This window comes from Lipophrys pholis (genome assembly GCF_963383615.2).
Source record: "Lipophrys pholis genome assembly, chromosome: 9".
Taxonomy (NCBI): Eukaryota; Metazoa; Chordata; class Actinopteri; order Blenniiformes; family Blenniidae; genus Lipophrys; species Lipophrys pholis.
In genome coordinates, this window is record NC_137639.1 from 9,023,745 (window position 1) to 9,037,587 (window position 13,843).

The 13,843-nt window shown below is 42.8% G+C and overlaps 1 protein-coding gene across 7 annotated transcripts in view; it reads right to left on the bottom strand.

Moving 5' to 3' along the window:
* The window catches only part of LOC308114472 (plectin-like), a 69,530-nt gene that overhangs the window by 22,691 nt on the left and 32,996 nt on the right, over window positions 1-13,843 (bottom strand). For 4 of the 7 annotated variants that reach the window (XM_080471360.1, XM_080471358.1, XM_080471356.1 and 1 more), the window contains exons 3-14: window positions 13,443-13,532; window positions 11,551-11,628; window positions 11,375-11,467; window positions 9,327-9,493; window positions 5,490-5,605; window positions 5,309-5,409; window positions 4,529-4,648; window positions 3,813-3,908; window positions 3,609-3,736; window positions 1,838-1,931; window positions 1,100-1,254; window positions 680-1,010 (exon numbers count right to left, since the gene is read on the bottom strand). In XM_080471360.1, the coding sequence (XP_080327486.1) occupies window positions 680-1,010; window positions 1,100-1,254; window positions 1,838-1,931; window positions 3,609-3,736; window positions 3,813-3,908; window positions 4,529-4,648; window positions 5,309-5,409; window positions 5,490-5,605; window positions 9,327-9,493; window positions 11,375-11,467; window positions 11,551-11,628; window positions 13,443-13,532 (1,569 nt within the window). Of the gene's footprint in view, window positions 1-679; window positions 1,011-1,099; window positions 1,255-1,837; window positions 1,932-3,608; window positions 3,737-3,812; window positions 3,909-4,528; window positions 4,649-5,308; window positions 5,410-5,489; window positions 5,606-9,326; window positions 9,494-11,362; window positions 11,468-11,550; window positions 11,629-13,442; window positions 13,533-13,843 lie in introns of all 7 variants that reach the window. The other 3 variants (XM_080471359.1, XM_080471357.1, XM_080471361.1) reach the window with 1 other exon arrangement.

Genomic DNA, 13,843 nt, shown 5'->3' on the forward strand with positions numbered 1-13,843 from the left:
ATATATATATATATATATATATATAGTTTACAGTATAGCGTGACCAACATTCCTTTGGCTGAGCATTTATTGTTGCATGTGTGATTTAAAGACTTCGAGAGCTGCTTTTTCTCCTTCATAGAAAACACTAAATTTGCCATTAGTCTAGCAAAACTCAGCAAAACTATTGGAATCTCCGCTTAGTTAACTGAGCTAACTTTGTATTTATCCAAGGTGGCACTGCTATGTAAGAAACAAATTCTGCATCTTCTTACAATTCATAACAAAATTCAACAGTTTCAACAAGACAAACTGGACAATTTGCTGCAACCGGTTCTTAAAGTTCTGGTGTTAATAATAAAGTTTGAGTTAAAGAAGCCGTAACCTCAACAACAAACTAAAGCCACATGTGGCTGTGATACGAATGCGGGAGTACCTTTAAAAACTACTGTTAACCTTCAACTTCATTTAATCTTGTAATAGTCATGAATTGCGCAATGAGGTGAACTGATTTTTGTTTCACACAATTTAGACCCATTATCGTTTTGAACAATCCAACTTTAGAACTGTTTAAATCTGAACTCTTAAAGTTGAACTACGTTTGTATTTGTACACCAACTTCTGCAGTTTCTCTTCAAATCAACAGTACGACGTCAGATTGTTCCCAAAAAATGTCCCACTGCTCTGATGAGAAACGTACCTCATCGGCCTTGGCCCGCTCGATCTTGGATTTGAAGTCCTCCACAGTCTGATGCAGGCCTCGGTGGCTGCCCAGCTGGGACTCCACAGTGGGCAGATCGGACCCCCACTCCGCATTGTCAATGCGGTGCTGGTTGTCCTCCACCCAGGCCAGCAGGTCTTGGACGTAGCGCAGGGTCACGTCATCCAACTCGGGCCGCAACTTCACGCCGGGCTGCTGGACCTGCTGGGCACTCTGTTTCAGAGAAACATGGGAAGTTGTCACCACAGTCTTCAGGCGCAGGTTGTAGTCGCTGCGGAGGTTGACCAGGCGCTCGTGGAGACGGTAAACTCTGTGTACGACAAAAAGAAGCAGAAATGTTAGAACTTTATCTAACCCAAGGCCGGAATTTGCTAAGTTTACAGACTTGGGTGCACCTACCTGCGGTACATTTGCTCAGCCTGAGGGTGGCGCCCATCCTTCAGTACCTGCACATCATTAAACAGCAGGCGGACCACGTCCTCCGCCTTGTTCAGCTCTCTATCCACCTCTGCCGTGTGCTGAGGAGGTTTCCCTGCATTCATGAGACGGATATCCTGGAAGACAGGCGGGCCAAATGAATTTTAATGTCTTACTTTGATCAAGAACCGCCCAAAGTTCCAACGGGATGGTAACTGGCAACTGATTTTTCCAAAGGGACACATGAAAACTTAGCACTACTATTGAGGGCAGTGAATCAAGTTGACCCATCTTCAGATAAAAAGCCATTTTTAACACAATTAATATGAGCTACTGTTACTCTGTGTCACTTTTTCTTTCCTATCCTTTGTCTGACTTCAGTTCACAAGGAAATAAAATATATATTTTTTCATTAATCGTCTCATTTTCCACTGTGAAACACCAGTTCTGTGAAGTAACAATTGCTCTGCTCGCCAAGGTGCTAGACACAACCAAAAGCATAATAATGGGTAACAACATGAACAATCTGACCATTTCTGATGTAATAAAGTCAATAATAAAGTGTCCCAGTGACACCCAGAGGCCAACAGGCTTGATGTTGCCCAGATCTGCTCTACAAGAAGAAAACTAGCTAGTCTTATAAAAGAACTGAGCCGAAGACATTTGGTGTTGTTATGCAGTATCTGTAAAGCTTCTTATTTGAAGAGTTCGGGGACTCACCGTCTGCAGCAGTGCCTCCAGGTGGCTGAGCTGATCGTCAGACGCTCCAGACTCCATCTGGATCTTACTGTAAATCCTCTGGAGCCTCTCCAGTCTGAACAAAGAGAAATGGAAATCAGTAAGACAAAATACCTCTTTGGTCAACAGCCAGTTATAAAAGAGTCCCCCCTCGATCGTTCAAGACCCAAAAGTCTTGCCTGACACACAGTCAAAAGCACTTACGGCTTCTTACGACGCAACAGAAACTCTAGTTTATGAGGATCAGTGACGAATGCCATGTCTACGGGCCTCCTCACACTGTCACTGCAGAAGCTTGCAGTGAGAGAAAAATCGCCTGCATTCACAGACAAAGGAGTCGAGTCTGCTCACTCGGTCGCTCTGCGTATCAGAAGCGTCGACTAGGCAGGCGGACCGAATGCTTCCCGGACAATCCCATGACATGAAATCATGCCATTTTCCTGGCATGACGCAAATAATTCTCTAATAACATTTTTTGTCCCGTTGTGTTTCATCAGGCCTGATTGTTTCCGATGTTTGTGCCCAACCTGATACCAACCTGATATGTCACATTTCAAGAGGCTTGAAGAAAATATTTTCAGGTTATTGGATGAACTTAAAAACAGAAACAGAAGTAAACCCAAACATGTCTAAATAATACTTAACATCACTTAAGTTTAACTTATCTAACCTATGCTGACCTTTATGGGACCTGATTTCTGCAGATTTTATTTGAATGTTACCAACCGTTTTATTAAAAAGGCAGAAATCATCAATCCACAATGATTTATTATCACAAAAGTTATTGGACATATTTTTGGTCAACAAATATTTGATATGTTTCTATCCTGGATTTGAATCACAGGGCAACATCTATAAAGGCCTTCTCTTAGACTCTTTTTTTTTTTTTAAATGACAAAATTAACACAATTCATCTTCTCTTTAGACACTATTGGGTCTGTGTTGCTATTGATTTGTCTGTTGGTTTTAGTAAAAAGAGTCATATTTCGATGAATTTTGCAGAGGAACTAATAATATGCAAAGGAAGAAGCGATTTAATTTTGGTTGAGGTCGTTATATCGTGGATCCCTTATCCAGAAGGAGCCTTGGCTTTTAATTTAATATGGAATTTATATAATATTTATAATATTTGATTTAATAAAATTGAATAGGCTATGTGCCACTGCGAGAGAGAGAGAGACAGAGAGAGAGAGACAGAGAGCGAGAGACAGAGAGAGAGAGACAGAGAGAGAGAGACAGAGAGAGAGAGAGACAGAGAGAGAGAGAGACAGAGAGAGAGAGAGAGAGAGAGAGAGAGAGAGAGAGAGACAGAGAGAGAGACAGAGAGACACAGAGACATAGAGACACAGAGAGAGAGATCTAGATAATAAATCCATAACAAAGTATTAAGACCCATAATATAATCCAGACATATAGGCCCTGTGGGGAGTAGGCAGCTGGATGAGGGGACGAGCTCCCTCTGTTATTAGTGCATTTAAAAATCTACTCCTGTGTTCACTTTTCTTGACCCTCTTACAGGAGAAGCCAAAGTTGCCATTATCCTAATACACTCAGGAAACACAGCTCTTCTATTAGCCTGATTTTAATACTATTTTTAGCAGTCTGGACGGAGACGGTCACTTCTCACCTCCAGGCGGGTTGTGTCTGGAAACTTAAAGCGCTCTCCCTTGATTGGAACCGACAGTTCCTCTGTCATGTGGACACCTTATTGTCTTTTACTCAACAAGGTCCGTATCGAGTAATATATGCTGACCTCTCAAACTCTATCCTGAGCAGCCGTTCTCTCTCCAGGATGGCCACGTGCAGTCGACCCCATTCCTTCTCCACATCGATGGGATGGTAGCCTGGGGGGACCTTCACCTGACCAGCATGCACTGCACTCTGTGTATAACAAGCATAACAGGTCAGTCACATTTATTAGTCCATTTCCTGGGGGGAAAAAGAAGGGAAAACTAACCTCGAATGACTGGTAGATGTGTTTGGAGCGGTTCTTGTCGGTCTCTTTCACTGGCAGCTCGCTCTCTTTGAACTTCAAGAACTGGCGCCAAAGAAGCTATGGAAAATAAAAATGCACCAAAGAGACAATTATAGTAGCAATTCGCATCTTTTTAATTGTATTTAAATGTCTCTTGACGAGAAGCTAAAGTCGCACAGCAGCTGATAGGAGTGCATGCAACGAGGTGACCTGACGTCTATTCCCATGACTGGTGTAAATCAAATCAACCTTTTACAAGAGTCACAGAACTAAACTGTCTGTGTTTAGAGAGGAAAAAAAAACAAGAACCAAACTTCACTTGACGTACTGTTTTGAAAGAGACAATCGCTATGGTGGCGCTCTGGTTTCAGTGAGAATTACAAGAAAAAAAACTGAAGTCACGCCACCGTTTTGTTCCGAAGCACGACTGGGAGTGGCACAGTGGGAATCCATAAAAGATTAAAGTGAAACATTATCTGCCTCTTGGCTGCTTTTTCTCAGCCGCGGCGCTGCCACACCCACACGGCAACAAATAGTCCCGAACAGAGCTATCTATCTGCACACGCTCACACATTATGCAAGCGATTGCATTTGCATGTCTCATACATGCACAAGCTATTTGAGGAACTTTTTCGTGGATCGGGATTGGGATTAGAAACAAAAGATTTTTGCACATTTCTTAAAGAAAATGAGCCCACCTCGATCTCTTCATAGCTGGCGGGGAACTTCCTCTCCTCGAAGATCATGACATGGTGCCGGATCCACTGCAGAAGGAGGGTCACCAGCTCGTAGTACTCCTGCCAGCGCAGCTCCAGCTCCTGCAGCAAACACAGCAGAAAAAGACAGCGGAGACGTTTAACAGGAGCTAACAGGGGGGCTCTTCTTCTGCTGCGTCTCCGTTCTCCTCCAGTCTCACACACACACATGTGTTATCCTAAACTCGATTAGGAGGCCACAATCCAGGTCTTGTGTGAGAGAATGAGAAGGCCGAGAGGAGAGCTGGGTGTTGTTGAAGAGGGTGGGAGAAGTAAAACAATGGTGGGAGAAATGTTGAAGATTTTTTGTTCAGAGATTACGAGAAATAATCTCTGAAATGGCTAATTGCTAAAATGTAAAAAAATAAAAAATGCATTAAATTAGATGATTTTCATAATGTATCTGTGCTTCTTTTCACTAAATCAAAAGGAAAACACGTGAATAAGTCTATATTTAATCTGTGATCAACTCGATTTCTCCACAGGTAAATGTTTAAAAACATGACTTGAAGAGTCTGACCATCACAATACGTGACAAAGCCCTTCCCTCTCTGATGCTTCATTTCACAAGACTCCTATTAGTCTTTGAATTGCTTGCAGATAACAAAAGCTTGTTTACAAGCGGAGTCACAAGCAATTTCGGTTTCAAGTTAATCTGATCAACTTGCAGCGAACGGCTGTGTGATCCCAAAGCCCATTTCACAATGGAACGTCTCCTCTTACATTAGTTCTGGTGGCTTGCAATTCAACCCGAGGCATGGCGTCGTACAAGGACGACACGTATGTGATGATGGATTTCTCGTCAGGGTGTGGGACGTCGACGTCTGAAAGAGTAAAGGAACGTTGAGTTGAGTTGCAATGGCGTATTCCAGAAACAGTGTACTTGAGGGTTGGTCAGGCTCACCCTCGGGGTCCAGCAGGCGTGTCACCCCCAGGTCCCTCTCGGCCACACCGAAAGCCTGCTCCAGGTTCTCCTGGTTGCTCTGTCGGTACACTCTGCCCATGTCGATGAGTCTGGGACTGGGAAACGAAGAAATATCAGTGATTAACAAGATGGAAAAAAAAGAAATAAAGAAAAAGTGATGTGCAGTAGTGATTTCCATTTGGTGTACAACAGCGGTTCTTTAAATGACTTGTAGGAATTCACTTCTTTGAACATGTTTTTTCAACATGAACCTAAAATTCTATTGAGGGGAGGAGTTTATGTGTGGCAAAAAATTTGAGAAAAAAAGAAAAGAAGGAAGTCCCGCCCACTGTCAGTTTCCTGCTGCAAGAGCAAAATCTCAAACTTTAGGAAGTTTGCAAAAAGATTTGCGACAGTTTTTCTGTTTTCTAAGCGACAGAGTCACATTTGGGCTTTTGTTTTCATTATTTAAATTGGTGCTTCATGCTTCGGTTTGACTTTTAATGTCTGAAATTACAGTTGGAACTTTGAAAGCTCCAGTTTTTTCCAATACTGGCAACATACTCTTGCTTTAGTAGTTGTGAAAGCACCATGAAAACGGTTTCCTTTAAAGAATAGTTTAAAACTAAAGTTCAAATGCCAGCTAATAAGACTGAAAGCTTACAAAGTAAAATTTTTTTTTTTTTTTAAATTGCCAATTTTAATGGTGTTGGCATGAGCCTATGGTGAAGCTATAGTGAAAATCTCTTGGTCAGGCTAATGCCTTTTCAATGGAATATTTTTTTTCTATGGAGTTTTGATAAGAAAAATATGATCAAAATAAATTTTATTGAGTGTAACAGGAACAAATTACAATTGTGATACTGTTAATGCGACAGCTAAAACTGTTCCAGACAGAATATAAAGATTCTAGTCATGCTTTCATTTCCACAATATGCTTCAAGCTTTTTTAAAAACTAAGACCAATACGACTTCCATCCCCCTGTGCAGTCGCAGCCTCTCACTCCTCCTGCAGCGGCTAAATGCCGTTAAAAAAAGCCCACCTGCTCGCTCTCTGAGAAACCTGTACCAGCACCTGCCTTTAGTCTGTCCTCTGGGCGTCTGAGTCTCTGGCAGATGTCAGAGCATCTATAGGTGGAATGTAACGTGGCGAGCGGCAACACAATCGAAGCAGACACGGTTTAAGTGGGCGACCAGCCGCCGCACGACCCCCAGAGGAGACAAACGTGTGCAGAGTGAAGAGCGCGGTGATCGAATACATGAGGGACGCTCATCTCATCTCGCGAGCATGCAGGAGTGACTAATACTAAATATGATAAATTAGCACTTCACATGTCTTCATATCCATTTGATTATGCAGTCAAGTGAGTAATTCACATTCATACATCTCTCTGACACGAGGAGGAGGATGCACTGTAGTGATTGCGTAAATGGGCGTGGACTCCACGCCGGCGGAACGCTGCCCTGTCAGCTGGGAGGAACTCTCCATGCTCTGCCCCTCTCTCCCGTGGAAGCTGTGAGACCGCCATGCGTGGCTCAGCTCCTCGCTGCTTGAGCGAGCCCCGGAGCTCTGAGAGCCCCTCCCCGAGTCCCTCCCCGAGTCCCCGGAGGACGCCTCCGACGGGACGTCCTCACACAGCATCACCACGCGGTCCTCCACATCGCTGACGGACCGGGAGACCCTCCTGCCGATGAAGCTCAGGCTCCATTTCTTCTGTTTCGGCTTCTTCTTTGAGCTAAACATGGCAGCTTGTCACCATGTATAAAAGACAGGTGACGGCTGCGTTCACTTTGTCACACAAATCCACGCAAGTCCACGTCCTGTTTGCTAGTCATCTTCTGAAAACTCTCTTAATCCTTGTGAAGGAGGTAGTAAAGCTTCCTCATGGTTAAAACCGAGGGATTGGTCCTTGACCCACGCAATCCACGGATGAGGTAGCGTCCGCTGTGGCTTTGCAAATCCAGATTGGAACGCTTCATTACATGTAATTAAATCCTTGACATCCCGCCCTGACCAATGCCTCCACACAGAGTAACTCTGTAGCTTCCACAGAGACACACACGGTGTTACAGGTACGCCCACACACACACACACACACACACACACACACACACACACACACACACACACACACACACACACACACACACACACACACACACACACACACACACACACACACACACCACACCCCTGACATTCTATGAAATGCAGAATCGAGCCAGCCTCAGGAGTGTGTGCAAGATGGAGAGAAAAGCTGCAGGTACACGCTCAGGTTGAAGGAAACTTGTCCCTGCAGGCACCTTACCTTTTCGACTGAAATCATAATGGCACATAATGGGAAAAAAGCAAACAGTTCTTCCATCTAATCGCTTCTTTTTTTTTTTTTCTCCACCAGTTTGCATTAAACAAAGCCACGGCACATTTCATTGACGAGTCTTCCTGAGAAACCCGAGGACATTTATTTCCCAGGATGCCGCCACACAAAGGCAATCTTCAGCTACTAATGCCAATCTAAAGCTACACAACAGCTTTGGAGGGGATTACCATATTTAGGGTTCAACAGCAAGAACGACCACTGATAGTAGGTTTTAAACTGTTTAACAAGCCTTTCACGTTTAATAGAGGCATTATGATCCCAACATAACACCTTAATACTAACCCTGACTGAGTGCTAAGTACAGAATTACTCATAGCCAACACCTACTACTGGTATTCAGAGCCTAAAGGCTTTAAAAGTTCTTGGAAACACATGAATGCAGACTTTCTGAAAGGGTTTGAATACTGTCAGGTTACTAGAAAACAAGTTTTAAAAAGGAAGGCCAGCTGAATGTTTCCAAAATAAAGCCGTATACAAAGGCTTTTGGCAGTAATGATTACAATTACTGACGTGTCAGTTATTATAGTTACTGTTGTCTTGAGTGAAAACAGACAAGTGCAGATGCTCAAGGTTTTACTGTCTGTCATGTTTAGCCAGCATTAGTGTAACCCAACCCACAAGGGCTTTTCAGATATGAAAGTAGTTCATAAAAATTAGGATTATTGCTGGTGCGCATCATCATTAATCCTAAAATGTTCTTATTATCTTTGACAGTCGCAGTAAAAGTAAATAGGTTTTTCTTTGCCATTCATGTTAATCTCAACTGTTGTCTCGCTGTGTCAACTGGCTGTGATAAGATTGCAAAATGATTTGTTAAAATTGTACTAACATGAAGACTTTTTTCCTGTTTATGATCGAATGCAGCTCATGAGGGAATTAGCCATTAAACTGGACATCTCAACTGTTGATAGATTCAACCACCGCAATAATCCAGCTCGAAGGATTTAATCGACAATAAAATCAATATCCCAAATTATTTATGACATCAAAAATGTTAATAAAAAAGCACAATAATATCTCTATTTTCCAGAGAAGTAGCTATTTGGAGGTTGGCTCCTCCTCCCAATCCTTCAGGATGGACGTTAATAAACCGCAAAGCAGCCACAGATGTGTGAAAGGATAGAGATGTCCCATAAGTGCTGAGGGCAAGAGTTTTGTTTTGGTGCGCAGGTTAAAACTGGAATATTATCAAAGGCAATTTGACATTTGAAGGCATTCCAGGCACTCGCTCACTTCTGCGCCAGTGCACGCCACATTAAATTAAACTTACAGATGATGGTGTTTTCTTTTTTTTTTTCTATGACTCTAAAAAAGTAATTAGAAAGCTCTGCATCCTCAGGCAACACAGTTGTACTTGGACACTCCACAGAAATTCCAAAAAGGAGAAATGCTGAATGCCAGTATGACACAGAAGGGTGTGCACAGGCTTATTCCCACTCAAGCAGACCGGACTCACTAGTGCTTGTGTATGACGGCGTTGAAGAGCTTGCCGTCCCTCCAGCTGGTGGTGAAGTTGTCGCAGCGGATGCTCTGGTAGCCGTCCGTCATCCTCTGGGACCAGAGCAGCAGCTTCTCTTTGGCTGTCATGTCCTCGGACTGGCCGTTCACATGAATGTCTGAGATCTGGAACGATCCATGCAGATACACAACGTCATCAACCGGGACACAGAGGGATTATGGGTAATGTACGCTGAGGAATTGTGGAAAATAAAATTAGTCATTAGTGGAAACCAAAAGACCCTGATTTTATTGAAATTGATCTGAAACTGGACTGGTTTAATGGTGCGTTCATAAACAATTTGGGAGGTGGGAAAGTTCCCAATTTCCAATTCCCAGAACCTAATGTGAAGAAAAAAATTATTAGAATTTCTGGTTGACATACCATATAATAAGGAAAAAAGATCCTGTCTTTAGAGTGAAACCCACTAGGCCAGGAGTGTGAAACATAAAGCTTGTGGCTGGCAAGAGGATCCAAATTGGTCACAGGAAACAATCGAGCAAATAATTCAGAATTGCAACAAAGACATTGTCTTTTTAATATCAGGATTCATTTATAAAATATGGATGCAAAAGGTTTTTTTTTTTTTTTTTTTTACATTACACAGGATTTTGCACAGAATGTGTCATTAAAATTGGCTTTTTGTTGAGATATTAAGGTAGAATTATAAAACATTTTGCAAAAACAAAGCTTTTTTTTTTTTTTTTTTTTTAAACTGATGCTGCAAGAAAGCAAAGCTTAAATTTAAATATTATTATGGCACTATTTTACCAGTCTGGCCCACTTAGGATGATATTGGGCTGTATGTGGACTCTGAATCATAATGAGTTTGACACCCCTGCACTAGACCTTTGTAGTTTGCTGCCAACAAAAGCAGCTTTGATTGGTACATTGGCCAACATGGTCAGTTATCTGCAGAGTGAATCTGATATCGTCACGTGAACGCTCCTCACTGGGAAATGGAGCAACTCTCTGAGTTTCGTAGTTGCATGAACACACCATCAAACGCACCATCAGAAATTTTTTTTTTTAACCCATTAACAGATTTACATCTTTCACCATTGATTTTGTACTTTATTTTCATTCGAATCACTCATTCTGAACACCAGAGGAGCTGCGGCACACAGATAGTTTAATTCAGGAAACTGGTGTGGGGAAGATGAGTCATGGCAGGCAGCGGGTTTTCCATTTTGTGTGTGTGTGTGTGTGTGTGTGTGTGTGTGTGTGTGTATGTTTTCCTTGCAAATCTGCCAAAAAAAACATAAAAAAAAAGTAGCACACCGACATGCTTCCTGTGTCATAAGGCTGCTAAATGTTAAGAAAATCCACAAAAAAGAAGCTAAAACTTTTAATAACTTTTTTGATATCCCAGCAAAATGAATAGAAGCGACGTAGAGTTGTTTAGAGGGAAATGATACTCCTTCAGTCTCCATGACTCACCAGTAGCCACCGCCCATCCAGCTGTCTTATTTTCCTCCTTTTGTATCAAAGTATAAAAAGACTGGGATTGGTGTGTGTCTACTAATGTGTGCACACCAGTGTCTCGCTGCTTTCCCAGGCTGAGCATTCGCTTTATTTCCTTTAAATATGAACAATATGAACCTAAACCACTACTTTCTATGCCGGTGAGGGTGAGGCCCCGACCACTCGGCCGATGCCCAGGGATTTCTGCCTTGGCAGCTCTTGGCATACACAGGAAGCGTGTTTGGGATGTGACTGGGAGTGGAACATGTCAACATGTCTTGCGCCCGACACGCCCGCTCCTCTGGGAGAGGCCGACTGACGCTCACACACCCTGATGGTGTTTGATTTCTCATAACAGCTCAAATGATCTGTGTGGCGTTAGTGTGTTAAGATATGGATATGGGTGATGGGTGATGAGCTTCGAAGGGGAGAGTCCACTCTGATTGGCTCCGAGGAGAAACGGCAGTGGAGAGGAGCAGATCCCAGAGACAACGCGACAGAGTAATAATAAAATGGAACACAACACTGACAGAGGAGGAGACCTGGAAGTGGAGGATGATGGTCCATATTAACCCCAGGGTGAGCTTGGGGTTCCCGTCGGCGATGTCGTCATTCCTGATGTTAACCAGCTTGACCTGAGGGAAACAACGGCGGTGGTCAGAACACGACGCCAACGCACCGAAACGGCTTCAGGCGTCTGTCTTTTCGTGCCGCTTACCTGCCGATGTTTGAGGAAGTCCAGTGCTATCTGTACATTCTGCAGTTTGTGGAATCGCATGCGGCCTTTCTCTCTGGGCTGTGGAGGAGGAAGAAGAGACGTGCTTAGCGACACGGAACGACCTGCAGTGCTACCGGAGGTACAGACGGTCCTTTTGGTGGAGCAGACGGAAATAAATGAATGAGGGAAAAAAAAGACTGGATAAATGTGGGATGAATGGCGACGCTCCGATTTGGTGGAAATGGTAATAGACTCTTGACCCTTAAACGTTACAATTGTCTTAGTCTCGTACACCGCCATCCCACATAAGGGAAAAAACTAAACAAAGTCAACATGATGGGAAATACTGGAACTGCATGAGCCAAAAGAGAAAGAAAGGTTCTTTTGAGAGAAAAGTAAAAAAAAAGTCACCATGAACGGAGATCCATGCACAGCCACGATGGAAAGTGCAGGTAGAGGACGGTTAAGTCAGAAACCCACTCACCAGCCGGGCGCTCCTGACCACGTCCCTCTCCCTGGGCTGACCCCCCCAGCAGGGAGCAGCGAGGCGAGGGAGAGGACGCCGAGGCCAGACGGCAAACATCAGCACACACAGACGGAGGTTAGAGGAAGGAGGGAGTCGAGAGAGGATTGGAAGAGAACAAGTGCGGATCAGACGGGCGTACGGACACACCAGAGAGGTGTTAATGTGTTTAAGGCTATGGAGGCATTCCCAAGATGGGCGAAGCTGGAGCTGGCAGAAGAAGCTTGAAGCATCATCCTCATCATCATCATCATGAGCAGCAGTGCAGAGAAGCTTCTGAACATTTCGAAATGCAAGAACACAAAATAGCAGCTGCTCCGCCTTTAAAACAAGCACCTGAGCGTTAAGGCTGAGAAAAGTTGAAGAAGAAAAACAAAACAAAGAAGATGGCAAAGTGGAGGGCGCGGTTTGGATTATAAATCAGACGGTTTCTCCAAAAATGCAGTAAATCTGAGTCCGATTAAGGCGAGAAAACCTCACGAAATTAATTAGGATTATGTCCAGGGTTAGAGGACGACGCATTGGTTTAAGTTAGTCGTATTTGCTTGGAAGCATATTGGAAATGAAAGAAGCATTAAACCTAAAAGGGTTTTTTTTTTTACAAATTAAAGAGAAACTACAAAGCTGTGTGAGAAACTCCCTCTTGAGCTTGAGAAAAAAACATGGTTTACGTTCAGGTTGTCCTCCTTACGATACCTGTATGTATATAGTTTAGTTTCTTTTCCCCCAAAAGATCATTTTGGTGGGTGACGTTCGAGCTTCTCATTTCAGAACGTTACTTTGAACTTTGACAAAAAAAAAACCAAAACAAACCTAAGTCTGGAAACATTTTTCATATAGGATCTTTGTTAGTTTGAACTTATATTGCAAATCCAGAGAAAACGTACGCAAATATCACATTAATATAAATTGTTTTATCATAATCATATTTGTTCATTCAGAGCAATTAGCTGTTTGTGTAGAAATGGTAATCCACAATTTTCTTTCAAAATTTCATCCTATAAATTTTATATAATTGACAAATTCTTCTGTAAAACCAATTCTATGAATACGAAACTTTGTCTTAAAAAATTGGTTTTCTTCCAATAAAACTACAAGTAGGACTGTCTCCCCCCCCCCCCCACAATCACTACTTCAGAAGAAACTTTGTTAATTAAGTGTAACAGAGCAAGTCTTTAGAATGCGTCGCAAAATCTGAAACAAAATGTAAATAAATATCTTTTTTGCAATAGCTACTTTACAATAACATTTTTTTGAAAGTTCTTGAACTTTACACAGTCACAATTAATTATCAAGATGCTATTCACTCCCATACGTTTTGGCAAATATCCATAAAAAAAAAAAAAAAAGCAGTGATGGATGTTCTCACCAGCGAGTCCCCAGAGAGGACCTCCAACAGCGAGATGAGGTTGTGTCCATCTCGAAGGTCTTCGTACAGGTCTGTCACGTGACGCTGCGACTGGAGAAGACAGGAAAGAAAATCAGGATTCAATCAACAACACACCACCTTTCACCAGCACTCAGCAATACTTGGTGCAGTTTGACAAAAGAGTTATTCCACAATCACTTTTCAAATCAGATTTTTTTTTGGACAGTGTTATTTCAGTGTTTTGCAGTGCTGGCAGCAGTTTGTGAACGAAGCACAATCCGACACAGGTCAGGAATGCATCGCCGTCAGCAGCACAGCCCAACTTCTCCTCCCACTGCCAAAAGGCAGCTGTGAACCCTGAGAGGCAACGGATCGGATTTTTCTTTTTATTTTCTTTTTCT